Source organism: Kryptolebias marmoratus, linkage group LG16 (assembly GCF_001649575.2).
Source record: "Kryptolebias marmoratus isolate JLee-2015 linkage group LG16, ASM164957v2, whole genome shotgun sequence".
Classification (NCBI taxonomy): domain Eukaryota; kingdom Metazoa; phylum Chordata; class Actinopteri; order Cyprinodontiformes; family Rivulidae; genus Kryptolebias; species Kryptolebias marmoratus.
The window spans coordinates 24,307,060-24,333,994 of record NC_051445.1 but is presented as its reverse complement, the minus strand read 5'-3'; the positions used below and the strand labels follow the sequence as shown (position 1 = coordinate 24,333,994).

Here is a 26,935-nt window from a genome sequence, read left to right as displayed (position 1 = left end):
AGCTGTAACAATTACATTTAACTAGCTAAATGTTGTAAAAAGTGACATCAGAAAATCCACACTACATTTTTAAACAGTGTTTGAAGCTAAATGTGACAAAATTTAGGCATGAATTTTGAGCACAAGCTCGTTTACAAACGGCGCCCCATACTAATGTTGCCCTCAATCTGTGGAATGTGTTGCATTTATTTGCTAAAAGTAAAATTAATCAAACATGAATTTCTTGAATGATTGCATATTACTCACCACTTTGCATCCCAAAGTTTTAAACAAAGATCTTACATGATCTGTCAGTCCCTTAAAGAATATTGGGATTGACTCTCAGCCACACAACATTTTAGCTTAATATTGTAAAAATAAATGGGTTATAGTTGTTTTTATGTTTTTGATAAGACTAACTGAGCCAAAAAGCAAAGCTCTGGATTTACTGATCTGTCATTGTCCTAACCCTCACCTATGGTTGTAAGGTGTAGATCATGACAAGAACAATATCTTGAATACAAATGGCAGAACTGAGCTGCCTCCGTAGGGTGACCTGGCTCAACCTTGAAAAGAAAGTGAGGAGCTTTATCTTCCAAGGGGAGCTTTGAAAAGTGTTGCTGCACCTGCACATCAAAAAGACACAGCTTAGGTGGTTTGGGCATCTAATTAGGATGTTTCCTGGATGTGTGCTGGGTGGAGATCCTGGCGCAGACCCAGAACTTGATGAAGGGATCATATATTCGCTCTGGGGGCTTTGGATCCCCCCAGGAGGAGCTGGAGAGTGTCACTGGGTAGAGCAAAGTCTGGGTTTTTCTCATGAATCTCTTGCCCTCTTGACTCAACCATAGAGCTGAATAAGATGGCTGGATGGATGGTGCTGGTTCTGAAACACTCTGTGAGAGCATTTGGATGGATGACATTACAGTGATGTAAAAAGTAGCTCTGAACATGTTAGTGTTTTTCTCTTTTATTTGACCTAAAGAAGTATGAAAAATGATGCATGGCAATGTCCTTGCTTTGATCCATGCATTTAAGATTTTTTTTTTCATTTTTTTACAGGTGTTGAGTATAATCAGGGATACAAATTAAAATAAGTTGATCAGTTGGGTATTTTTAACTTTGTAGGAGGATATCAGCTAAGACCCACCACCAAGCAGTGGACTACAACATCTTTGAGGGCATGGAGTGCCATGGAGTCCCTGTCATCACCATCTCCAGGGGCAAAGTGGTTTATGAAGACGGGCGGCTGCAGGTGTCACCAGGACATGGGAGATTCATCCACAGACAACCGTTCTCAGAGTTTGTTTATAAAAGAATCAAGCAAAGAGACCAGGTGAGTCAACTTTCATAGCTGTTCACTCCTAATTACACTCAAACATTCCTAAATTTGATCTTCAGTGAAGAAGATAAAAACAGACGCTAAAATGATTGATTTATGTGATTTTTTTTGTATCATCAGTACATGCAAAAAAGTATGCATATTTAGCAAAATTGTGACCGAAGTACATGAATTGTGAAACATTTTGGCTGAATTAAAAAGGAAAATGGGTAAATTTGGATGTGAATGATAAATGACTAACTAGAAAAGTAACTGGAGAAACTCTGATGGAGCTGTAAGCCCTACAGTGATAATAGAAACATTACCTGAAAAAAGACAAAAATGCCTAGGTTTTGATGTATAATTTGTATGTGTATCATAAAAGATGTGGGGGTAGGAAGAGTTTGTTTGGTAACAATGTTCTGGTCACAGAGCTCCACACTCTAGGTCATGTGACCTCCACTGTGTCAGCTGAGAGTTCTGCTCATCCAGACCTCTCACCACCTGAAAACATTTCACTTATCATGAAGCAAAAAAATCCCTCAAAGAAGATCACTGTTAAATAGCTAGAATCCTTCATTAAACAAGAATGGGACATTCTGGTCCAAAACCTCGCGCAGCTTTTGAGATGTGTATAGACTGTTGTCAAAAGCAAAGGGGATGTTTCACAGTGGGAAACATGGCCCTGTTCCAACCTTCTGAGATGTGCTGCTGCCATTAAATTCTTCTTATTTTTTTTTAAATATGATAGTTTCTTAGTTTAAACATTTTGATATGTTCCGCTGTAAATGAAATCTGGGTTGATGAGATTTGCAGATCATTGCATTTTGTTTTTAATTTACTTTTTATACAATGTCCCGACTTTTTCAAATTGGGGTGTAGATTTATGTTGAAGAAACAAGATCTGATGAGGTTACTGTTCTTTGCCTCACTGCACTGCACGTCAAACTGACTTAACTTTTTATTGACTTTGTTTTGCTGGCAGGTGGGGAGACCTACAGCTGTGATCAGAAAGCCTTATGAAGGCAAAGTTATTTCTGTGTGAAGAACCAACTGAGGACATGAAAGTCTGTAAATGTCCAGCTGTGTGTCTTCAATACAGCCCAGAGACGAACAAAAGGACAAACAACTATATTTTCACAGAGACAGACTTACTGTGACTGGTTTCTACACTTTAAACATGTGACAGTTTCAGACACTCAGACAATAATTCACTGTACAGTTAATTGGTGGGGGCCTTTAAATCCGCTATTCAACACCCAGGTTAATGTTCTACTGGAAGTAAATGTTATCTTTTTCAGCTGTGTCAGGTTTTTAGGTCGGCTCTGCTCAGTTCACAGGTCAGTAGAACCCAATAAGCTGCTAAAAATCAGGTTTTCTTTGACATAAATCTTATGTAATCAACTGTGTTCTTATAAAGATTTAAAATGAGCTGCATGCTTGATTTTATATTCAAACACACATGACAAAAAAGGTCACTTGATATCTGCACTGTGTTGTTAATTGTGCAATAAAGTAAGGAACACAAACCACATCTACAGCTCTGTCTGCTCTTTTTTTCAAAGCATTTTTTCTTATCTTTTATACCCCGTTCTCCTAAATTCTTGTTGCCATTAGCAACAGGCCTGATGTTTCTCACCCAAAAGCGTCTTTCTGTTTGATGAAATATTCATGAAAGTATTAGAATTTACTTGATTGACCCAGACTGACTGACTCTGTCTTGATGTACAGCAGGAACTCATATTGGCTCCATCTATGCCCATGTATGGACTGCATTCTTTCTTTTTCATGGTTGAAAGGTTTGCTGCTGTCAGCGAGCGTCATGAGGCAGCTTCCCATTGGGCTGGCGTGGTGTTATGCCACAGGGCCAGTTAAGACACACTGCGAGTTTATCAGGTTGCAGCACGGGTCAGTGGCGGCGTGAGTCACATAGGGCTGACTCATCCCTGAACAAGACCACTTCCTTCCTCCTGTGTCTGACAGTGCATTGACACACATACAAGTGATCAAACAAAATGCAGTCTTGATTTGCTGATTGTTAACACCTCCCTATAAGCAACATCAGTACAGAACATGGAAGAAGACAGAACCGCTGACTGCACATGCAGAGGACATCTGTTGAAGATTATATAAGAATATGTTGCAGTTCTACTTTGAGGGCATGGACATTTGTGCGCAAAATACAGAAAAATCATTTTTTCCTGTGTTTGAAGTTCTTCATATTAAAACATAGGAAGAGAAATCTGTCAAATAACATTAAATCTTTCATCTTAAGGATGTTTTCAAATTACAATAGATGAGGAAGAAGACAAAATTCCTTTCTGCATCTTTATATAATAAAAGATTATGTAATATGTAGACAAAATAATATTTTTTAGTTCAGTGCTCACTGAAACTAATCTAAATTAATTGAAAGCGTCTTGATTTCAGTCTGTAAACAGTTGGTTACTTTCATAACCAAAACTGAGACATTTTTTAAACCTGCTGTCAGAAGGAATCATACCAATCTGCATTTTAACATGAGAAACCTCTCAGTGGAGAGCCCTTTAGATTTCTGAACGATAAGATCACAACAGCTGTATAATAATGTGTGTCATGGACTGCTGACCTACAACACAATGACAAGACTACAAGTTCAGGTAATATTGTGTTTATTATATACTGTTTTTTTCCATCAAGCAAAATGTAAACCACTGCTGAAATAAATTTAAATTTTTAACTGATGCATTTAGCTGATAAGTGTAAGAGTACATACTGTAGGTATCAAGGCATTTAATAATCACATTCTGTTCAGGACATTAATGTTTGCTCTCAGCGCTGCATCTATCTGTGCAAAAAGTTGAGCTTTTTCTGCTGTGAATAAAATGTCAGTCGGTCTGTTTTAGCTTCACTTTAGTGTGTAAAACGCTTGCTACATTAAAAACAATGGAAAACTGAATAAAGATGAGCTGCACATACAATACAGTGTGGTGGAGGGTGGTCAATGACCTCATGAGCAGAAAGCAGAATTTCCTTCCTATGCAATGCTCTGAGGATCACATTTGGATCGGAAGAGCATTGGGCACCAGAATTGTGGCTGATGAAACAAAGAAAGAAAGATCATTTATGAGAGGCAACATTTCACATGATTAAACACAATCATTTTGAGAAGTTGCAGCATTTGTAAAAACGAACCTTAACAACAAATGACTTAAAGCTGCAGTCATTGTTTTTCGTCCTCAGTTTCAATCTTCTCCTCAGGATTTTGCCATGCAGGTACTCCGCCCTCGCGTCTCCTGCTTTGTTAAAGAATCGCTCGCAGACCATCAGCCTGAGCATGGAAACCTTGGATGCCATCAGAGTCATGATGAGCAGGGTGAGAAGGATGCCAATCAGGGGAAACACTGACTCATAAAACAGCAGCTCAGGTTTAGGGAGACACTTTTTCTCAAACAGGGTCACAGAATAGGAAAAGTCCTTTTGCTGATTTTCCTCATCCAATGGTATGCCAATTAAGGTTGTGACACCCTAAAACAGATTAACAAATGGGTCATTGATTGATGATTGAGTTATAGATAGAAATAGGAATATGTTTTAAAAATACTTACCTTAAAACTTATTATCAGGGGGACATGGAAAGGCTTCAGCTCTGATAACTGTTTTGTAACAGTATCAATGAAGTAGTACAATAAGCCATCCACAGTGATGACTATGATCCAGGCTACAGCGTGGGAGATTACTGGGGCTCCAAACTTCAGTATAGCTTTCCCCTCTTTGGTGGTGGGACGGGCCGAGGGGAGGGAGGGGTACAGCTTTTCTTCCTTTGCTGTGAGGGGGAGGACGTGGGGCTTTCCCTCTGCCTTCTGCTTCTTGTCAAAAAGAACAAACTTTCTGCTGATGAACTTGTTCTCGTACTTCATGTTGTTGCGGTACTTTTTAATGTGTAGGGCTATGACCAGCATGAGCACAAGGAAGCTGATAGCAGGAAGTAGCCTCTCAGTCACAAAGGAGACCGTCGCCATGACAGCCCGTGTGTACTTCACCGTCTCGTTCAGCTTCTGCTCCGCCTCGCTCAGCTTCAGCTTGAAGTTTTCTGATTCTATGCTGGGTGAAACTTTGAGTTCAGAGTCTAGCTTCCCTACTGCAATATCTGTAACCCCTTTGAGTAAGCTTCCTATCCACTCCAACATCTTGATATACTTACTAAATGGAGCAGTGATGGCCGCTTTCTTTGCCTTCAGGTTGCAAATCATACTCTGGACAAGGCGTGTGAGGTTCTCTACAGTGTTCCGCATATTTTTAAGAACAACTAAACTTGTTCCAGCCGTCAGGAGGAGGTTCCGACTCTTCTTCATGAAAACAGAAATCACAAACAGAGTCCCCAAACACCTTACTCTCTTTGACAGGAAAAGGGCAGAGGCCAGCAGAACCCCGAAGCAGCCGGCGATCCCTCCTGCCACTGAGAGCTCACGGTTCAGAGTGAAGAGGAGGTAGAAGAGGAGCAAGGTGCTGAGCAGGAGGCTTGATATGATGCAGGTGGCAATGAGGAGGACAATTCTTCTCCAGCCTTGTCTTTGACCAGTGGTGAAAACATCTAGAGCTAGAGAAAGGATCTCCTCTAAGCTTTGCTTCACAGTAATCCATGAGAACAGCATCCCAGATATCAAAGGTTCTGCAGGGAGAAACATACAAAAACAATCAAAATATAAATGAACTGAAACATTCTGACTCTTAGAAAAATGTATATTTAAACTACCATCTTGCTGTATTGAAGGTGCTCACTTTAATTTCAGAGGAGCTCAGTTTAGTTTACGCCTGTAAAAGTGTTGTCATTGGACTAAAAACAAGTCTACATACATACAATCCTGTTCAATGGAGTTTATTGCAATTCCTCCTGGAAGACCTGAAAGAGGTGGCTGTGGAAGCAGATGTCAGGGTCTTCCTGCTCCAGCTGCTGCCCCCAAGATCCAGCTCCAAAACAAGCGACAGATAATGGATGGATTTCAGTTCATTACTAATATTACATTCCAGTTGAAATCAGTACAGTCAGATTAAAAGTGTAAAATTAGATTAAATAAGATATAATGAAATTTTATATTTCAATAAATAAACCAAGAAGTTAAACTGAATCTTTTACTAATAGATGTCCTCTGCGGACTTCTTAAATACACCAGAAACAGGAACTCCTCCTCCGCCTCTGTCAAACCTCTGTCATAAGTCATCTCTCAGTCATCCCTACTTTTTTAATCAAAAGCAGAAGTAGAGATGGGAAAATGTAAGACTGAATTTTAACAGTGTCTGACTCTCTGAGCTCCGTTCCCAGTGTCAGAGTTGGCCGGTCTAATATTAAAGTCTGTAAACTGTCAAAAACATGAACTTAATGCAGAGTTGGTGAGTTTCATGAAAATAATCAGGGTTTGATGCATAATTTTATCTTTATTTGGGAATTCAAGTTAAAATTTGCCTAAATTTATACAGGAAATGAGGATATGTGCAAGTGTACATAATCACAACAAATTCCACCATATTCTTCATTTTTAAACAAAAACAAAACGAAAACAGAAAAGCTCTGTGTGGAAAACTGAGTGCTCCCTTGTTGCTTCCATTGGATTTCAGAGGGAAAGCAGGCAGGTGCTGCTGATCGAATACACTCAACTAACTAATCGTCAGCAAGTGTGACCAACATTGTTTGAGCCTGATTTTGTGTTTTTTCCCAGTAACCCCCGAATTCAGCACCACCAGCTGTAGAAATTGTCTGCTTACATGTGTCTGTTTTTGATACTTTTAAACCCACCTGTTTTCTACCAGTTGGTAGATTAACTTCACATTGGTATTAACATTTCCTGTGCTCTTGGTTCTGACTCAGTCTCCTGTGTTTATTCAACCCTGCCTCTATCTTTTCTTTTCTTGGCTCTGTAAGTTTTGGATATTTTCTTATTAATATGGTGCCTGGCCCTGGCCTGGCTTGTTTTCTGGGTTTTGAATTGGACTTTCCAGCCTGATTATTTCCATAGATTTGGATTTTGTAAGGGATCTTTTTTTGACTTTCAGCAGTCAAAAACATGAACTTCTTTACCATGTTTTTCCTCACTAGTATTGGACAATCTAACAATTCTCTCTCAGAACATCCCTGCCTCAGTTCTCAGTTACCTGCAATTCACCTGGATACTATTCACCTGCAGGACCTTCCTCCTCTCATTTCTTTCAAAACAAATCCACAGACTGCTTACCTAATCTTGTCAATCACTTCCTGACTTCCATTTACAAATCCCTACTATCCTCTTCTGCAGCCACTCCTCAGCTTCTCTGCAACTTCTGCTAACATTCTCTGATTTTCCTGGAATCTGAGTGAAAACAGAACAATTTATTTCTACATAATTTAAAATTTAGGGAGACATTTTCTAAAACCTCCTGAGACTAACCACTCCACCTTTTTCACATTTGTTTGTTTGTTTGTTTGTTTGTTTCTTTGTTGGAGCTGGCAGCTGGAGTAGACCACATCACTATTGTCATTGTCTCCTGTGGAAATAAAATATGTAAACCTGTTCTTGATGTCACCTTTGGGTTCAGCTTTTAGAAACATTACAGTGATGGCCTCCTATAAAGGTAGAGGTGTTGGCAGTTTCCTGGTCTGGAGCATACAGGTGTGTGTGTGTGTAGGTATGTAAGTGTGTTTGTTAATACAATGCTGAGGAGCATCAGTAATGACCTTACAGACGCAACTGTTGCTGTCCATCAATCTGGGGAAGGATTGAATGTCATTTCCAATTTGGGAGTCCATTATTTCAGAATGAGAGATTAATCACTAGTAAGATAAGAAGCTGCCAATCTTCACAGGACTGGGATTCCCAGCAAACTCACCTCAAGGTCAACCTATACAATGCTCAGACCTTGCATACAAACAAACAACAACAAAAATAAAGCTACAGTCACGCTGCAGCCAAAGTGGCACAAATACAATTTTTTGCCCATATAGAACCTTACCCTAGCACTGGGCCAAAAGGCCCTATCCCCTTAAACCCTATAGAGACCCTAACCCTAGCCCTGGGCCAAAAGGCCCTAACTCCTTAAACCCTGAGGAGACCCTAACCCTAGCCCTGGGCCAAAAGGCCCTAACTCCTTAAACCCTGAGGAGACCCTAACCCTAGCCCTGCCCTAACTCCTTAAACCCTGAGGAGAACCTAACCCTAGCCCTGGGCCAACAGGCCCTATCCCCTTAAACCCTATACAGACCCTAACCCTAGCCCTGGGCCAAAAGGCCCTAACCCCTTAAACCCTAATGAGACCCTAACCATAGCCCTGGGCCGATATGCCCTATCCCCTTAAACCCTATAAAGACCCTAACCCTAGCCCTGGGCCAAAATGCCCTAACCTCTTAAACCCTGAGGAGACCCTAACCCTAGCCCTGGGCCAAAAGGCTTGGTTGTAGAGGATCCTACACTGTACTTATTTTCCTCATTGATTTGAAATGTTTTTACTTTGTTGTAATATGTTTCTCATGGATTATATTCTGTCTTGCTATTTAAAAGAAACTACCATAACTACAGAAACAGTTCACATATTTGTAAGAGTTCGAACTTGCAAAACCAGCAGGGGATCAAAATAATTATTTGCCCCGCTGCATGTGGTACTTGAATTTATCCTACTTGTATCATATCTTAAGTATTGAATTTCCAACATCAATTAGGGCTACTTTAAACACACTGCTTTGCTTCTGTTGTAGCATATGAAGGCCCTTGCATTTAACTCAAAGCTTTAGGGTGTTGTTTTGTTAAAACATGGAAGACAATAAAAGTCTAAGCTAGTTTGTCTTGATGTAGCTTACATTATAATAGAAACTGATGACTGATGCTATTTAACAGGATTTTAATTTATCCTTAGTTGTGTCTTTATTAAATAATACTGATAAAGGTAACTTTAAAAACGTTCATAAACTAGCTTACTTTCAGTCTGTTAACATTTATCATCACATAGGAAACTGGTCAGGCTAATTCTCTTTATATTTATTGCAAATAAAACATCATTTCAAATGATGGGGAGGGGTTAGTGCCTTTAAGAAGTAGCTGGCTAATTCTGATCTCTGAACATATACCAGCACAAAATACTGTACACTGTTATTATTTGGCTTTCTGAAAACGCAAAAGTAAATTGTTGAATTTTACTTCCACAAACCTTTTTTTTGTTTGTTTCTGTAGTTATAACTAACTTTTGAGGTCAAACCAATTCAAGATGGCCAATTCCGACTGACCTTACAAAACACATAAATGGCTATAAATCAGCCAATTTTGCAGATACTAAGATACAATTTAATGTGGTAATAGCTGAAAGTCATCCCCAACACATACTCCAAGCGTGAACTCTTACATAATGCTATTTTTAATGGTTGATCAACATGGCTATAATTCCATCCCTTCTTATCATAGGTGATCTTAGTTTAAAACTGACATGAAGGTTGACGGGCAATATGCACTCCTTGAAGAAATGCTTGGTCTTTCTTTTAAATGTGCAGCTTGTTAATTAGTGTCTTTGTGCAGGTTTTTATCATCACTCAACTCTTGGCATCAATGTAATATCAATTTCTTTTTATTTTTAGTTTGAAAAATAACTTACATAAATCTCTGTACTCAACCATACTTCACCAAGACATAGTCTTGGTATTAACACATTGCACCAAAAAGATTAAATTAAAAAGGCATTCAAAAGGATAAATAACATATGTCTTTGTCATCAAGAGGCATTTTTCCTGTTCCAAAAGAGTCTATGAATCTGTTTTTTGTAGTTTGTTTATTCAAATTCTGACATCTAAAGATATGTACAGTGAAAAGTAAACTGAAAATATATACTGTATTCTGTTACAGCGAGGAGGATAGTTTTGGACTTTTAAAATACATTATTCTCTTGTGGACAAGGAATAATGCCTCAATTCATTTTCATTCAGACATACTGCAGTTATAGGACTCATATACTTCCCAAAAATGAGAAGTACTTTTTAATAATTAAAAATAGAAAATAAAAAATAAACTGGTCTTGGCTTTTGAATAAAATTAACAAAAATATAGTAACATAATTTCTTTTTTATTAAAACAAATAAACAAACAAAAAAAAACATTTACTGTGGCAATATCCCGTATTATTTAAACTTGTGATTTGCTCATCGTCACTAACAGTGCCTGTAAAACTGAACAAAGCAACAAACATCTCTTGCTTGTTTGCTGCTACTTGATTCGGCATAGATGTCTTGGTGTACTAGTACAGATCATTTTTGCATGTTTGTCAACAATATTAAAATAAAATACACTTGAAATCATATTTATGTTGCCAGCCTCAATAAATATAAAACTTTTTTCTTCTTGTTATTTTTTGTTTTACCTCAAAACCCTGAAAGAAAATATGACTTTGGGGGTGGAATGTTTTTTAAAACCTCAATAACTGGTCATGGAAGACCAACAACTAATTTGCTGCTCAATTTATTTTGCGAGGGAGAAAAGTAATAAAGTTTACATGCACTGTACAAGATTCTGCAAAAATTCCAAATATCATCTTTATCAAAACATGCTAAGTTACTGTAAGGTGTGCCCAAGACATGTTGCAGAAAATCCCTTTCAACATGCTTGTTAAAACAAATCAAATCAAAAAGAAAAGACATAATAAAACAATCCAGAACTGTAAAGCAACCAACAGTCCTAAAATCTGGACATATTAGGGGACTGATCAATGGTAGCAATGAATACTACAGTGAGAAGAACCCTTGGACAAGGAAGAAAAAGAGAAACGTACAATTTGCACATAATGTTTATATTTATAAGGCAGGAGCCTTTTACAATGAAATAAACAACATTTATTTTCATTGTCACTTTTTTTTTTCTTAAATTAATTCAAAAGTTTCTTTTAAGTTTTCCTTATTTGCCTGTCTGCAAAACACAGACTCATGAATGGTCTAAAGAATGACAAACAATGTCTTTTTTTTATTACGATGTTGCATTCACTCCCTTTGAAAACCATGCACTACTGAAATTTATCTTTAAAAATAATAGAAATTGTTGAAAATGGCTGACCTATTTTGTTTATTTTTCTTTATCGTTCTTTTTTTTTTTGCAAGTTGCAGCCTCAAGAAAATAAATTTCTTTTTCTTTTTATTCAGCTACGTTTGTGCCCATGCAAATCAACTAAACAAGAAAAATATTTTTTTGTCTCATTTAATTTCATACAATATATCAACAAAGAAAGACTAATATAGATTGTACTTTTTTTCATGGGGTTGGGATTGTTACTGAATATTCTGGAGTGTTGATAGTGGCCACTTCAGTATTGCCCCTGATCAATCAATGATTTATCAGCTCAGAAACTTAGAGCACGTACTGCATGTCCCCTGCATTTTGGAGGAGTATAATAAATACACCTCTCTCAAAGTGGTGGTCTCCAAAGCTGCATTTACATAGCTAGGTCTGTTGGCATGGTGTGACCAAGCATCTGGTTCGAAATACTGTCACCCCCTTAAGATACAGGTACATTAAAATTAACAGAAATGAACAAACAAACAAACAAAAAAAATGACATAAACAAAACAAAACAAAAAAACAAAGCAACATGTAGTTTTTTCATTCGAAAAGGGCTTCTGTAGAACTGGTTCAGTGGTTCCCAGTGCTGACCCCATGGCTTCGAATTGGAAGGAAACCTGGAACTGATGTGTTCCTCGTGCTAAGGAGTTCATCCCGGCTTCTTCCAAATGACAACAACACCTGGCAATCCCTGCCGCTGGGTGCTTGCAACACACTTTGCCACGTGCACAATGTGCGCAACGTTTTTGCTTAAAACACAGGATCACGTTTGCACCCCGAGAAACAGGCTCAGAAGACACAACATCAAGCATGCAGTGTAACCGGGGCTTGTGACCTGTTGCTGCAACACTGGCTGCTACACCATTGCTATTAGTCCACACGCTGCTATGATCGAGAGAAACTGTCCAGTGAAGATTGGGAAGCTCTTCTTGTCAGTGGGGCCAGAGTAGGGTCCACCAGAGAGGAAGGAGGAAAGAGCTTGTACCAGCCAATCACCATGTTGGACAGGTCCAGGTCATCTAACAGTATCTGAACTGCTCCCATGAAGGATTTATGGTCCATACGCCCATAGTCACCCCAGACGATGACCTGAGAAGCATAAGAGAAAAAGAAGCAGTTGTAAAAAATACAAAAACTCCAAGGAAAAGAGTTTTTTGTTTGTTTATTGTTTTTTTTTAACATTCTTACCTGTAAAACTTTCCCTCCTGGACTCTCCTCAAACGGCAGTTGCTGCTGGTAAAGAGGATCCAATGTTTTTCTTGCTACTTTAGTTTTCTTTTTGGCTATGCAGGCTCCATTTTCTAAAAGGTAGACTTTTACATATGGTGCTGGAATTGTAGAAAGAGCAGAAAGGTAATTAGTTTGCTTGACCTTGTTTCATTATTTATCATCATGCAGTATAACTCTATAAAATAAAAAAATCTGTTCCATTATAAAGTTCCTGTCTGAGAGCTCATTTACCTGGCAGTGCCTTGGAACCTGGTTTTCCTACAAGGCCACGGGCTCTAATGACCTCCACCTCCAGGGCTCCTTTTTTCTCCACCATACCAATCTGGATGTCCCCTAAAAAAGGAAGTACGAAAAATATTTTAAAAATGAATGTAAAAATCTTTAAGAAAATAACTAATCAAGACTTTGATTCCTTTCAAACTGAAATATTAGGAAACTGTTCTCACCCATTGACGGAGTAGCCAAAGTCTGACGTCCAACCAGTTGGGCAGGACCGAGTCCATCCAGGAAGTCACTGAACTGAGCGTCTGAAGAGAGCCTCACACCAGGGAAGATGAGACTGAAGGTATAAGAGCAAATCATTTTGTAAAACACAGCATCAAAGCTAAGCTTGAAACAACTGCTATGTAAAAACTGTCCCCGAATAAACATATAAGTATATATATGTAAATATGTATAGCAGCTCTTTATGAAAAGAGTATCTCGGTCTCCTTACTTTCCCTCAGAGCTGTAGCTGTTCATGCTGCCATCTGTGGACTCCCGACTGGCCTGCCGAGTCATTCTGCTCCTCATCTCCACCGCCAAGCCCGTCTCTGTACTCCTCTGGATGGTACTCCGCAACTTTTTACCTCCCGCTTCTGCACGCAGAGGTACACAGGACAAAAGAAGAAAGGGAGAAAGAGGGACATAAACTATGAATCCATGATAATGAATCATAATGTGACACAGCGAGGGGCATTCACAAAAATAATCATTGATACACTTGTAGTCTCACTGTCTCACTCACATGAGAATCATATCTTTTTATTTCTGAAAATGATTACATTATTTTCCTCCTCTGTTTTACGAAGCTCTCCATACTTCTGGCTGTTTGTGTATATACCTTATTGGCCAGGACAACATGTACTGCTCTCCTCTGATCTGCACTATTGACTGCCTCCAGGGATTTAGCAGGATCCACAGTGGATTCATGCTCCACCCCTCCACTTCCCACTACAACCATCCTAACTGATCCAAGAAGACAGCTGACTCTCCCCATTAGGCCTGCTGCTGCTCATCTACACACAGTGAGCATGTGAGACCACGTGGCTCTGCCTGTGGCAGATAAACACATACCTACAACATGTATAACATGAAGTCATCAGGACTTGTTTTATGCCTGCTGATCAACACACACACGCACACAATAACAGGAAACCACTTATATACTTCCTTTGGTTTTACTAAGAGAAAAATGTTATAGAAGTAGTCCTCTTGTGTCTAATCTCCTAATGTGTTTTTGTATGTGGCTGCTAGATAATTTGTTCTTCATACAAGTCATACAAAAGGTTGCTTTGCTTGTTTGTGATCAAATTGCTGCAAAATGAGAACAGGACCATATTATTTCCCAGAAGTACAACAGACACTGCAAAGTCAAATGACAATGGAATCACTCAGACCTATAATCAATTCAGTGCAGAACAGAAAAGGATGGAAACTGTTGACAAATAATTAGTTTCCATGGATCTTATAACATTTTGCTCCCTTATTTTGCCAGTCTGTGCGGATGTCACATGTCTGGAACATACAGTTTTTTTTAAACATTTATAAGCCCGGCTGTGTGTAAAAACAGGATAATTCTGTCCTTTTTTCATTCACACACAGTAACTAGTAATAAAGCCTTTCAGCCTTGAAATCTCAGTTATGCAGCCAGCCTCCACCTCCTCTTCCTGCACTTCAGATGTTACAATAGGAGCTACAGCTTCAGAGGCCGCCTCTGACGTCTGTAGCAGACCTCCTCAGCCAATCCCTGGCCAGGAACATCTTATTAATGAGCGCTAAAAACATTATTTCAAAGTAAGTCAATATGTTCTGCTCACGTGACAGTCATTATGAGGTACATCCAAGCATTCATACTATGGAATTAAATTGAAGTCATACAACTCAATGTCAGAGTATGTTTATTACAATCAAATAGCAAAACTTGCACTTAAAGACTTTAATAAAAATGAGCACAGAAACAAATACTTTAATCTGAAAGTGCATTAAAATCTGTTCGGGAAATTTATTAAATCTTGAGCTAAAAAAGACCTACTGCGCATTCCATACTAAAGATGATTCAGTTTATTTACGAACATCATTCTTTTCAGACACAAAAACCAAACTCATCATGAGGAAAAAGGATGATGGTTTGGATGGTGGATTGACCTGCATTCCTAATCAAACTGGTTTCTCCAACCATCCATTTTACCAACACCTCCACTATCAGCAGCAGCAGCAGCAAGAAGAAAATCAGGATACATGCTTCCTAAAAAAAATGGATGATCTGCGGACCCCAAATTTCTGTTTTCCGTTACCAAATAAGACACAGCTCAAGTGTTATTTTGTCAGTTGAACTACATCATAATCCTAATTGTCAGACTTCCTTCTGTCAACCTCCTACAGCTCTCTCCAGAGTCAATAGTTCATCTTTTCCACAAATTCTAGACCCAACAGCTCATTCAGTTTAGTCAGCCATGCTGCCCCCTCCCTAAAGCAAGCAGCTGCTAATGTGACATTTCTACATCCATCATCTTACCTCCGTCCTCCTCATCGAATGAGTTCATGCAGGGGAAATAGACAGCCAGAGCTTCAAAAGATGCAGATAAGCTGATTTTGCTCTGGGAGCACTGGATGCGCATCCCAGGAGCTGTAGCAGAGGTATCATGCCCCTGCCTGCCCATGGTAAAAGGGAGCCTTCTTCCTCAATGCAGTTAATCAAATTTGCGAGGTGCCTCCTTTTTCCAAGCTTTTTGAAGTCCTATTTAAATGCTATTTGAGCCTTGTTGTAGATAATGGCGCCGTGCTGCAGATGATCGGGGATGGATAAAGCAGTCTGTCCCTGGATGCGCTGTACACTGCACTATACTCCGTACACTTAGATAGATGCTGGAGGAAAAATGCTGCTTTGGTATTCGAGTCTTGTGCTGTCTGGGTCTGACACTCCTGCTGCACCTCCTTCTTCAGTGGGGGGAGGGGACAGAGCAGTGTCTGGCTTTACCAATCAGAGGGCCGGGATGCTCACGCGCACCTCTGCTGGCTCTGCGGTTCAACAAGCTCTACCCAGAGATACTGAGCCCCGCTCCCCACTCTTCCCATCAGTTTTTAATCTTCTCTCTCATTATTTGCTTTCTCGTGTTTCTCCATCTTTTTTCTTTCTGAGTGGCATATTATTGTTATTTACTGTCACCCTTTATCCCGCAAAGCACTATTTCTTCTTGGCACCTGTTCTATCCACAGAGGCCTGTGTAAATTAACTGCCATTAGGTGGGCTGACAGTCAGGAAGCTTGAGCCACATGGCAGTCACTCAGCGTTCACGTGGCAGAAGCTGCTCCGTGCTTTTCTCTCTTCCTTAATGACAATATCACAGCTGGGTTGATTGCTTTGCTTCGTTTGATCTCCAATTACTGAGAAAAACAAATCAAGACAGTGATAATTTTTACATACCTGACTGGAAAACTTTATCTGTGATCTCTCTCGGCCATATTGGATGACAAGAAATCCATTTTTCTTTTATTCAGATATCAAACTGTCATTATTCGTGGTTTTTGTAGTTGTTGTTTGCAGTTTTGTTTTATTCCTTTTGTTATTATGTTCTTATTTTTGGGGGTTCTCTTGTTCTTTTATTTATTTTTTTAGGATTCCTTGTGTTTAGTTTGTTTCGTTTCCCAATGTCTCCTTGTGCTAGCAGCCATTTCTCCTGTCATTCCTGCCCTCAGTTATCTATTTTAACCTGCTTCCCATGGTCATTAGTCTCAGCTGTCTTCACTTGTAATCACTCCTCTTAGGGTACTTAAAATCCTGATTCTCACTTTCTCATCAGTCTGTCATGCTATTAGTTACCTGCTTGGTTCCTCATCTGGTCCATGATCACCTTGTTTTAGTTTCAATTTTCAAGTTTATTCTTTGGCTCTTGTGTTCCAGTCTGCATTCATGGGTCCAATTGAAACCACTTTCTGACAAACAAGTAAACAGGATTTTTGCTTCAATTAGTGCAAAACTAACCTAACTTAAGACCTAGCATTCTTTGAAGGAATGCAGTCACCAGCGTTTTAAATGGTACCTTATGATGAGAAGGGACAGTTTTAGCCATTTTTGGTCAAACCTTGTAAATAACTTCATGTGCGACTGTGAATTAGCACTTGAGATATGTGTTGAGGATGACTCTCAGTTACTACAACACCAAATTTACTAAATATCTGTAAAATTGACTGAGTTATGGCCATTTTTGTGTTGGCTCATGTTGATTAGCTGTGGCGACCATCTTGAATTGGGTTGACTTCAAAAGGTAATGAGTTGTAGATTTTCATCCATTGATTACTTTCTGAGAATTCAATTAACATTTTTCCACAAGTTCACAAAACATTTTGCTAATGCTACAAACAAACGCAGACATGGGGGGAAAAATACATTATTGCTGAGAAATATGAACCTTTTATTGTCTCTTTTAGTCATGAGAAGATTTCTAGTGCAGTCTATTTTAAATTGATCCAGATACATTTCTTTAGTGGTCAACTAATACTGCAGAATCCATCTCCGGAAAGGTCTGTGAGGACATAACATAAATCAGGCACATCAAACCTCAGCTCCTCTGATAACTGTCATCAACACTTCTCTAACTACGGAAATAAACCTACAGTAGCTGAGGTCCTTTTGTTTCACATATCTCTGGCAGAATGAGCACAGGACAAAACACTTCAGGTGCTCCTCTCTACAGCACGAAAATAGCAACTCCCTGCAGTGTTCCTGCTAAAGCTAAAGTTTCCCACTATGAGACACTGCAACCTACTTTATGAAGAAGCAGCTTACTGTGTACACCGTCCATTTGCAGATTCCATCTAGGTCAGCACAAAAATAAATAAACAAATACGAACAAGACTTTTAAAGCTGGAAGGAATATCAAACAATGATTTTAGCCCAAGGTGTTTGCGTGGGGCTAGGTTTGAAGCACACTTCGATCAACTTAAAAAAATGACTTCAAATTTGTACGTTTTAGAAAATAGAATTAGGTCTGGAAATGCAAATGTTTTTGGTGGATGTAAGTATTTCTTTTTTTTTTATGTTTCAACTGAGTTAATGTTCCACTTGACTATTGTTTTCTGTTTGATTTTGTGGAGAGCACTTCAGTCTCTTTGCAAATAAAAGCTGATTTGAATTGATTTGACAGTAGCTCCAGCAGTGACCTCAATCTACAGAATGATGACTATTCAAAAGGATTGTGCATTTAATCACAATGGCAGTTTCAACAGCTACTGTGTGGATTGCCTCCGGGTTTTCTACAATCACTGACAAAATGTTCTCCACAGAATAAAATGGAATCATTTTAGTATTCTTTCAGTCAGGTTAATTTTAACTGTTTGTTGCAGAGAAAGCTTTGGTGTAAAATTGTACCTCTTGGTATCCAGGCGGAGTGGTAAGTTTGCTTCTAAAATGCACAAATCTTTGCATCAGGCGCATATGGCTTGTATTTCGGCGGCTTTTCTCTTGAAGAGCAAACGTTAGGGAAAAGAATATTTAGATGACTCAAAAGGACTTATTTACCAAGCCTGCACAACACAGTTCATTGCTAATGGAGCCACTATTCACAACTTAATAACTATAAATATTTTATGTTTTGAACCTGACAAGACAATGAGTTTCTGCACTAAGGGTACTAAGATCTTCTGCCACACAGGTGGCAAGAAAGGAAAAAAAAAACAGAATTTCAGCTGTAGTGACCATCCTGAATTGGGTTGACTCCAAAAGTTAGTTTGTTGGACATAAACATATAATAATTATTTTCTGATAGTTTCATTAAAATGTATCCAGTGGTTTGTGAAATAGTGTGCTAAAAGACAGACGATTTGACACACACACACACACATAGACATAGGCAAAATAATATTACTGAAATAAGCTAAAATGCTGAATTATATTGTAAAGCTAAACATCAGAAACAGCCAAAAAATCAAAAAATGACTGGTTCAAACAACTAACAATGTTGGCTCCAAATGGAAAGGTATTCACATCAAAATGCAGTGAAGAATATTTAAAAAAAAACCTTGTGGAAAGTTTAACACATACTGTGAATCAATGTGAGTTACTAATTAATCAGCATCAGTTAAGTCACTACAGGATCTACTCACAACAAACAGGTAGGTTGATTCAAGTTTTCTCAATTTTCACTTCAGTTCCTTTAGGTAGATGAAGACCCAAGCCTACAGTGTATTTTGTATTCCTCTCATCAACAAATGCATTTAACCATCACATCTTATACCCCGCTCTTAAAAATAAAAATGTAAAAAATTACTAATTTATACATTCACTGACTTTTTTTTCTATCTTTCGTTCTTCATCCATGATTGTGATTGGTCATCTGGTACTGTCTCCATCTGTTTTCCTTAAACACACATGTCCAAAACACCTGGCTTGACTTACTGATCTGTTAACCTTTATTATTGTTCAATAAATGCAATCTCTGCTGTTAAGCTAGATTTCTTAGACAATTTCTGGATATGTTAAATCTGCTGCATCATACATACCTCTGGTTTGGTTTTCAGACCTTTAGCCTGCACAGTTCAAAAAATACTTGTAGGACCTAACAAGTTTCTCATGCAGCAATAGGAGACTAGAAGTCTATGAAAAATATCTTCCTCAAATGTTTTTATATACGATTGCCTGACTCAAAGTTGTGTACACACCAAAACACAACCTTACTTTTTAAAAAACCCTTTAAATAACCAGATTTTAAGTTTGTTTTATTAGTAATATTCTTTACTCTGTGGCAAATATTATTTTCCTCATAGCTTTTGAAGTATGCAGCAACTCTGTTTTCACTGTCTGTATTAAACATATTTCCAAAAACTAATTAAGTGCAAATTAATTTTCACTGCTGTGCATTAGGTGGAGCGGTAGCAGTGACAGTGTGTCACTTTTAGTGGGTGGATGTGTTAAAATAAACTGTGTCAAAGGTGAAATTGACAGTACGTGCCTAATAAGTTACAGAAATGAACAGATAGACGTGCCTTGGGACATAAATCAAAGCTTAGAAATGTAATTTATCATGCTTTTGTTCAGTAGTTCTCAAACATTTTATAATGAGTGCCACCTCATAAAATACTAATCTCCCAGTTATCCAATTATGGCAGACATTAAGCAGGACAGTTGTGCAAGCTGATATTCATATCTGGCATAAATGATCAAAGCACTAAAACCAAACCACCATCCCTGACCCTGGTTATAAGTGGATGTGACATTTAACACTCTGCATTTAATAAATTATTGTGATACAGGTGCCACCTATTATAAAGCCACAAGAGAGAGTTTAATCCTACAGATGTGACTGTTTTAAATGCTCTTTACGCAAAACTAGTAAACATAAAATTTATTTGGTAGCTAGTCTCATTGTAATTTAATTTTCTGTCATCTAAAACAATGGTTCCCAAAGTTATGGTTGGGACTCCAGTGGATCATGAAACACCACATGTGGGGACTTGAGATAATTAAAATAAAATGAAATTTTAAAATGATTTTGGATTTTGACTCTCAGCTACTATCACAACAAAATTTAGCTGAATATCTGTCAATCTGACTAAGTGACAGCCATTTTTGTGTTACTAATGTTGATTAGCTTTGGTGGTCATGTTCGGTAGCAGCTGATAATATAAGTAACTTTAACATTAAACAAGAACAAATTTACTCCAAACATTGGAGTAAGTTTGGTTTCTAGCATAAGTCGCCATGGTGACAGACCCAGGTATGAAGTGTGCCAGCTTGTAATACTGAAAATCCAGAACTAAACCTGAAGTTACCTCACTAAAACACTAATCTTGCTTGGTAGTACAGGTCTCAGGCCTCCCTCCCAAAATTCCCAGCAAACAAACACGACAGTGTCCTAACAGCCGATGACCACTTCAGATGACAAGAATGTAAAAAATCTTACTACAATAACAACAGATGAGCACAATATCCCAGAAGCCATATGTGTAAACTGTCTGGAAGGTGCCAGGAATTAGAGGTGAAAAATCTTTAAATTTTCAGACATATGAGGTTAAGTTAGGCCAAGCGTCAGAGAAAAACACCAGTGCTGTAAACACAGTTTAATGGAGGGCAGAAACCCTGGGACTCACATGTACAGACTGAAGCAAACAGGCAGATAAAAGCACTTAAATGCACATACGACAGGATACCCCTGAGTGCAGACACAAAAGTAGTTTGGCACTTTTTTTCTTTCAGTTTACATTCTTTGCTGTCTAAATGATGCAGACCAGTCCTGCAATAAGGTTTTGCAGGTTCCACTGCTTTGTCTCACTCACATATAAGCAGAACTATTACGGGAAAGAACTTTAATAGCCAAATAAGGTCTAAAACTTTATTGGAGCTAACAACTCTATTTTTAGTCCTGTAGTAGCTCATGTTACATTTACTAAATTTAGCCTCTGGATGAGAAATACATAATTGTGACATAATATTTTCTTATAAAATTTGAGGCAAACTTGCTAAGTCATGTTTGAGTCCACCTGAAAAACAAATAATATAGATGTGATTTTTGAACCTGAGATGTCTGAGAGAGTAATGATAAAAAGTAATGTTAAAAATAGAAAAGCATAATTTATAAAATGTTTGAGTACATTATAGGGTGCCTACGTGGAAGCTAAAGTCAGTACTGTTTTGTGTGTAAATGCTAACTGTGGCAATTATTGAGAAACTACCTGTAAAATTTAATAAAATATGGTCTAAATTCTTAAACACTGTCCATAGATGTGCACATATATATTTAGTCTATGTTTAAAATGTCTGTTTTTTTCTGTTTCACATCTTAAAAGGTACAACAAATTAAAAGTTGATGAAAAAGCAAAAAAGATTTACTGCCAAGCTTCATTTAAAAATAAATGAATGAAACTGATGATATCATTACAGCTATTTTTTTTCTATTAGCCACAACTTGTGTCATCTGTAAAATGTTCTCTTTTAAGTGGATATTGTCACAAACATCATCATAACGTGATTTCCTCTCACAGCAAAAGAGGAAAACTGTTTTAACCACTTTTATGAATAGCACAAGCCTCATCCTCATGCTCTGTGACAAAAATGTTTTAGTCTCTGCCTCATCCAACTTCCTCTTTGACTGAAAGCTTTAGGCTGATACAGCAAAAAATAAAGCTCATAACAGGAAATTCTTACAGCATTTTTGGCAGCAGTTAAAATCTAAAAGTAGTAGATTGAAAGTTAAGTTTTAATTCTGTTTAGATATAAGACCAGAGTGTAGAGCTTAAAGAGTGTAGTGCTTTTAACTATGGGACACAACTTTACAACTGTATTCTAAAGGGTGACCGAACCTGTAATTTATGCACAAGAGATAAACACTATCCGCACTACAGGTTAAAGGCATTCAGATTCATTCCGATTCAAAAGCCAAAAGCGGTGTCGTTCAATCAGCGATTTCTCAGGTCTCCCACTGGGACCTACCTCTTCCGTTTTGTTAATGTAGTTGCGTTTTTGTAATCTGTAATTGTGCTTAATGTTGTTGTGTTTTTCATTTTGTAGTTGTGTATAGTGATTTGTTTATGTGATTTGCACTTCAGGGCCACCATAACTAAGTCAAGGTTCAAAATGCACTTTAATAAGAGGGTCACGGTTTGGTGCAAGTTAGTACGACAAGAAAGAAAAAGCTATAGTTTTTTCCCTCAGTTATTTTAAATAGACTAAAACCACAGTAGAAGCAGAAACAGAAAAACAAACCACCTCTGTTAGTGGGTAGGTTGTACAGTATAGTGACCTCATGCATGAATGGTGCATACACACAAAAAGGTTGCGGGTGCTGGTTTCATGCACACGTCCAGATGTATCAAAACAAACTTTTACCCTGCTGCGAGAATGTGTGTACTACCACACAAACCTTTTCAGTCGACAGAATCAAACTACCAAGTACTGAAACTACCCTAAATACATCTGAACTCAATGGACATTTGAAGACGATGTTTTCTCATGACTTTGAGCACTTTTGGTTGAAAGCAGAATGACGAAACTGAAACATATTTAACCTCATACAACATAACATTTGGCACACCTCAAAAATGATCAAATCAACCTCAATCCAAAGAAAACTGCAAAATTTTCTCTATTTTTGTTGATGTAGATGTAAACACGCATTTGCGACTGCACGCTTACAAGCTGAAGTGCATAAAATGCATGTGAATTAAGGAGCATTTCCATTCTTACTGAGAAGAAGATGGTGTCAGATCAGCAAACTAAGCCAGAACAAGTCAGGTGTGATGATTCCTAAGGTCGACAAGATGCAGACAATGACATATGGCCATAAAAAAAGTCATACTGTCATTTCAACTGTGAACAGTGTTCCAAAGGCCACTTATCAAACCAAAACTTTGACAAACTCAAAAACTGAAAGGTTTCTCTCTTTTGTAAAAAACAAAGCCAAACAAAGCAAACATAATAAAAACAGAACAAAAAAAACCCCACTGCACCCATAACTTCCTAACCCATATGTGTGTATGTGATACACTGCATTGACCACAGCTTGCCACTGAGCTAGCTGTTTGTGCACTCAGAGTGCATGTCATATCCAATCAAAAGGAATCACACACAAACACTGGAGTTTGGGTGTGTCCATTGACAGAGTGATTGCTGTGAGCCAATCACTCTGAAGCCCTAATTTGGATTTGATTTTTATGAGCCTCAGCATGGCTCAGCTCCAACACACCCACAGACTGCCACGCTGCTCTCTATTCAGTGTGGGATAAATGTGGCAGTTGTTGCTCAAGAGCCTAAGCCGAACGTGCCTTAAATCTCTGAACTTTGAGGGTATTTTGAACACACACTGCTGCTTTTTCTTTTCTCCTCCCTTCCTCCTTCTCAAAAAATGTAATGCCAGGGCATTTCTCTAATAGCTTGAGAGACTAAAGCAGCATTCAAGCAGTGAATGAAAAATCAAGCTTCTTTGTTGCTATATTTTCAGACTCAAAGCAACCAACCCTGAACTTGAGCACACTTTGTATGTGTGTGCCCTTCTTGCTCTGCTGTCCTGCTGGGCACAGCAAATACCACTTTCTAGTGTCTCCTCTACTTCTTTTCTGTTATGGCAATAAGCGAAAAGCAATAAAAAAAAGAAACATGTGTGCCTTCTTCAGAATGACAGCAGTGATCAATTGTAACCAACGTATTTGTTGTTTAGTTTAAGGTACCGGTGCCAGACATCTGTACCATGATGGTTCAGTACACACACATGTACCATTTCACCCCTACTATTTAATAAACAGAACTTGTGTACTAGAGATGTAAAATTTAAGTTTATACTGACATATTGTAACGTTTGTGGATCACAGCTAAATGATGTGAGCTTTAAATCATCACAACACAGACAAACCTTTAGTAAAAGAACATTGGTTAATATCTTGGAGAACACCCAGCATGCTTTCTGCCTGGATAAACACTGTGTGCTTCTTTGTCTATAAAAACACTGTTTTTAGTGAATTATTAGCCACACTAATAGTCACATCAGGGTTCATAAATATACATTAGATATTCAGTGATAAGCAAAAAAATAAAAAAAATAAAAGAGATAATTTCAAAGAACAATCAATTTTATTTGGTTATAGCCTCCTTCACCAAAACATCTAACAAAGACTGTCCTTGGGATGATGTTTAAAGACCAAAGCAGACGTCAGAGCTCACTGTGATCAATAACACCCTACAACTACAGAATAACCAGTCTTGGACATGTTCGGCAGGAGGTGCAGCACAACCACCCCATGAAAAGCAATTATCTGTAAACACTGTTGTTGTCACACTGCCCAGATTCTGAAAACCGGGGTGGTTTTAAGAAAAAAATCTGATACTAATGAGAGCAAAGCATTGCCCTGCCCACAGTACATAAGTATATATGCATATCCAGGTTACCACAGAGATGGCTAATCTCAAAGCTCAGGCTTATTAAAAACTATGAGACCCCTGGTGTATTGTTTTAATGGCCACTGAAAGAAGACAGAAATGTAGAGGGGTTAGTGTGGTAGGGGGAACACACAAATCTGCAACTGAACAGTGTCACTAAAGAGCACACAATATGAAAGAAAAATGTTTAAAGAGACTGATGCAGCAAATAATGCTGTTTCCATAAAAGTTGGGATGGTTAGTGAAATATTAACCACAAGACACAATTATTTGCAAAGAATTATATCCACCTATATTTACATAACACTGGACACAAAACATATCAGTTAAGATTCCATTTTCCTTTATAATTTATTATATATATGATAAATAAAAGATGAAAAAAAGAAATTTGCAATGCTTAAAAACAACAACAACTACATAATTAGGTCATTTAGCAACAGGTCAGTAATTTGATTCTGTATTAAAAAACAGTATCTCAGAGAGACTGAGCTTGTTAGAAGGAGAAGTAGGGAGAGGTTTATGCAGGTTGTCTTACTTAGTGTCACATGAGTAGCGCACACATCTTTGAAGGTGGCAATGAGGCTGAATGCTACATGCATCTTTTGGGGTAACATTTACTGCCATCTAAATATTGTATTTTCAAGTAAAACCAGTGCTTACTTCAGCAGCACAAGTTATATTTCACTGGTGCAGCCTAAACTACTGCATTCCAGACATGTCAAACATTTAAATCATCTAGTATAGTATAAGACAGAAGCAAAAAGAAAACCCATTTTTTTAGAAGCTGAAAACTTCTTATATGAATGGCAATAAAAATTCTCAGTTTCAGTAACTGACAGGTATAACTGTTTTGTACAGTTAAATGTATGTTTTAAATGTGTTGTAAAGGATAACATAATATTTTATTTACATTTTTACACAACCCTGATCTTCCAGAAACAGGGCAGTGTAAAGTTAGTGGGAAGCAGGCGCCGGAGCACCTCGGGCTTGGTTGTCCTCGAGTCTGTGTGTTCTGTTCATCCAACAACCTGAGAGCAGTCTCTTACAGATCCATACAATATTAATGAGCAGCCTCAGCCAGCAGAAGAGATGCTGAAATAGGCACGAAACTCAACAAAGATAAATTACTTCAGCTAAAAGCTCAAAGTTCAGCTGTTTTAGAGCATACAGCACAGTCACTCAAAGTAGCTCAGCGATCTAAAATTAAACATCAGCAGTGTCACTTAAAGAAGATCGAGAAAATGAGGAAACAGCAAGTGCAATGCTTTTTCTGCTTAAGACTTGTGACTATTCTGGGATATCTTGCTTTTAATGAGAAAATGTGTTACTCCTGAGTCTTCAGTTTCATACTCCCAGTCAGGATGTTTCTATCAACAGGGCCATAGTTTTCCATTAATACTGCATAAAACACTATTTCTGCATGTTGATATCAGTGTGATTCAATAAACACTGAATCAAAAATGATGAAACATTTTTCTTCTTTAAAGCAAAACCTGGAAAGTAATGTAATGGTTAGCCCTCAGACTCAGATTAGGAAAAATCACATTGAATTGTTTCAATTAACACAGCATTGGAAGTTAGTATGTATTCAAAAGGACTGATGTATATGAATTTGATTTATCTACATTTAAAAATGAAAGTTTAAAATTTGGTTTAAATGCATTTCTCACAGGTTGAAAATGTAAAACACAACAAAATCTACACTGTTATACTCAATGTAAGAGTATATAATGTAGCATTCAAAGCAATTCTTCCTTTGTATTAAAATAATAAGCAGCTGTAAGATAAAACCAAAGAGAGATCTAAATAAACGGTTGTTCCACAGGACCACACACTGCAGAACAACATTTCACCATCAAAATTTAATCCCTTCTTTTTTCTGTGACAACCCCAACATTTCCTGAAAGTTTCATCAAAATCTGTTCATTAGTTATTAAGGAATCTTGCAAACAGACAAACTAACCAGCTGACACTACCGAAAATATAACCTCCTTGGCGGAGGTAATAACCCTGATTCAGAAGCAGCTTAAGTGACCAAGTGATCAAGCATCCACACAGAATGCAAACATGTAAAGGAAAAAAAATGTGTTATAATTATTCACATGTTTTGAGATAAAATGTGCACGAATCAGCTCTATGCTCCTGTATATCTACTTTACTGCAGTTTGTAAAATAAAACAGGTGTGTAGTTTCTAAATATCCACAACAAATTATTTGTACATTTTGGAAAGTCAAGCACCA

The 26,935-nt window shown here is 37.9% G+C and overlaps 3 protein-coding genes across 56 annotated transcripts in view; 1 reads left to right on the top strand and 2 right to left on the bottom strand.

The window, feature by feature from the left end:
• dpys (dihydropyrimidinase) overlaps positions 1-2,834 on the top strand; it is a 14,639-nt gene extending 11,805 nt beyond the window's left edge. For all 4 annotated transcript variants that reach the window (XM_017413261.3, XM_017413262.3, XM_017413263.3 and 1 more), the window contains 2 exons: positions 1,108-1,315; positions 2,286-2,834. In XM_017413261.3, the coding sequence (XP_017268750.1) occupies positions 1,108-1,315; positions 2,286-2,345 (268 nt within the window). In that variant the 3' untranslated portion in view covers positions 2,346-2,834. The remainder of the gene's footprint in view (positions 1-1,107; positions 1,316-2,285) is intronic.
• A 1,109-nt stretch (positions 2,835-3,943) lies between these two features.
• On the bottom strand, positions 3,944-6,396 carry LOC108234224 (dendritic cell-specific transmembrane protein). 2 transcript variants are annotated; one of them, XM_037980468.1, is made up of 4 exons: positions 6,137-6,396; positions 4,888-5,951; positions 4,475-4,807; positions 3,944-4,376 (listed from the first exon to the last, which is right to left on the bottom strand). In XM_037980468.1, exons 2-4 carry the CDS (start codon positions 5,932-5,934, stop codon positions 4,317-4,319), a joined length of 1,440 nt encoding a protein of 479 aa, XP_037836396.1. In that variant the 5' UTR covers positions 5,935-5,951; positions 6,137-6,396; the 3' UTR covers positions 3,944-4,316. The 2 variants fall into 2 exon arrangements, with proteins under 2 accessions (XP_037836396.1, XP_017268754.2); XM_017413265.3 differs by lacking the exon at positions 6,137-6,396 and having other exon boundaries at positions 4,888-6,079.
• A 3,443-nt stretch (positions 6,397-9,839) lies between these two features.
• rims2a (regulating synaptic membrane exocytosis 2a) overlaps positions 9,840-26,935 on the bottom strand; it is a 159,977-nt gene continuing 142,881 nt past the window's right edge. For 44 of the 50 annotated variants that reach the window (XM_037980253.1, XM_037980269.1, XM_017413151.3 and 41 more), the window contains 5 exons: positions 13,283-13,424; positions 13,014-13,126; positions 12,799-12,900; positions 12,526-12,665; positions 9,840-12,426 (listed from right to left, as the gene is read on the bottom strand). In XM_037980253.1, coding sequence (XP_037836181.1) covers positions 12,223-12,426; positions 12,526-12,665; positions 12,799-12,900; positions 13,014-13,126; positions 13,283-13,424 — 701 coding nt within the window. In that variant the 3' untranslated portion in view covers positions 9,840-12,222. Of the gene's footprint in view, positions 12,427-12,525; positions 12,666-12,798; positions 12,901-13,013; positions 13,127-13,282; positions 13,425-15,343; positions 15,780-26,935 lie in introns of those variants that run through there. The other 6 variants (XM_037980275.1, XM_037980270.1, XM_017413185.3 and 3 more) reach the window with 2 other exon arrangements.

Coding starts and splice junctions, on each gene's coding strand:
- LOC108234224 (XM_017413265.3), bottom strand. CDS start 5,967: ATGTTTCTCCCTGCAGAACCTTTGATATCTGGGATGCTGTTCTCATGG. Junction 4,808..4,887: donor CCCTGATAATAAGTTTTAAG/GTAAGTATTTTT, acceptor AATCTGTTTTAG/GGTGTCACAACCTTAATTGG. Junction 4,377..4,474: donor TTAAGTCATTTGTTGTTAAG/GTTCGTTTTTAC, acceptor TTGTTTCATCAG/CCACAATTCTGGTGCCCAAT.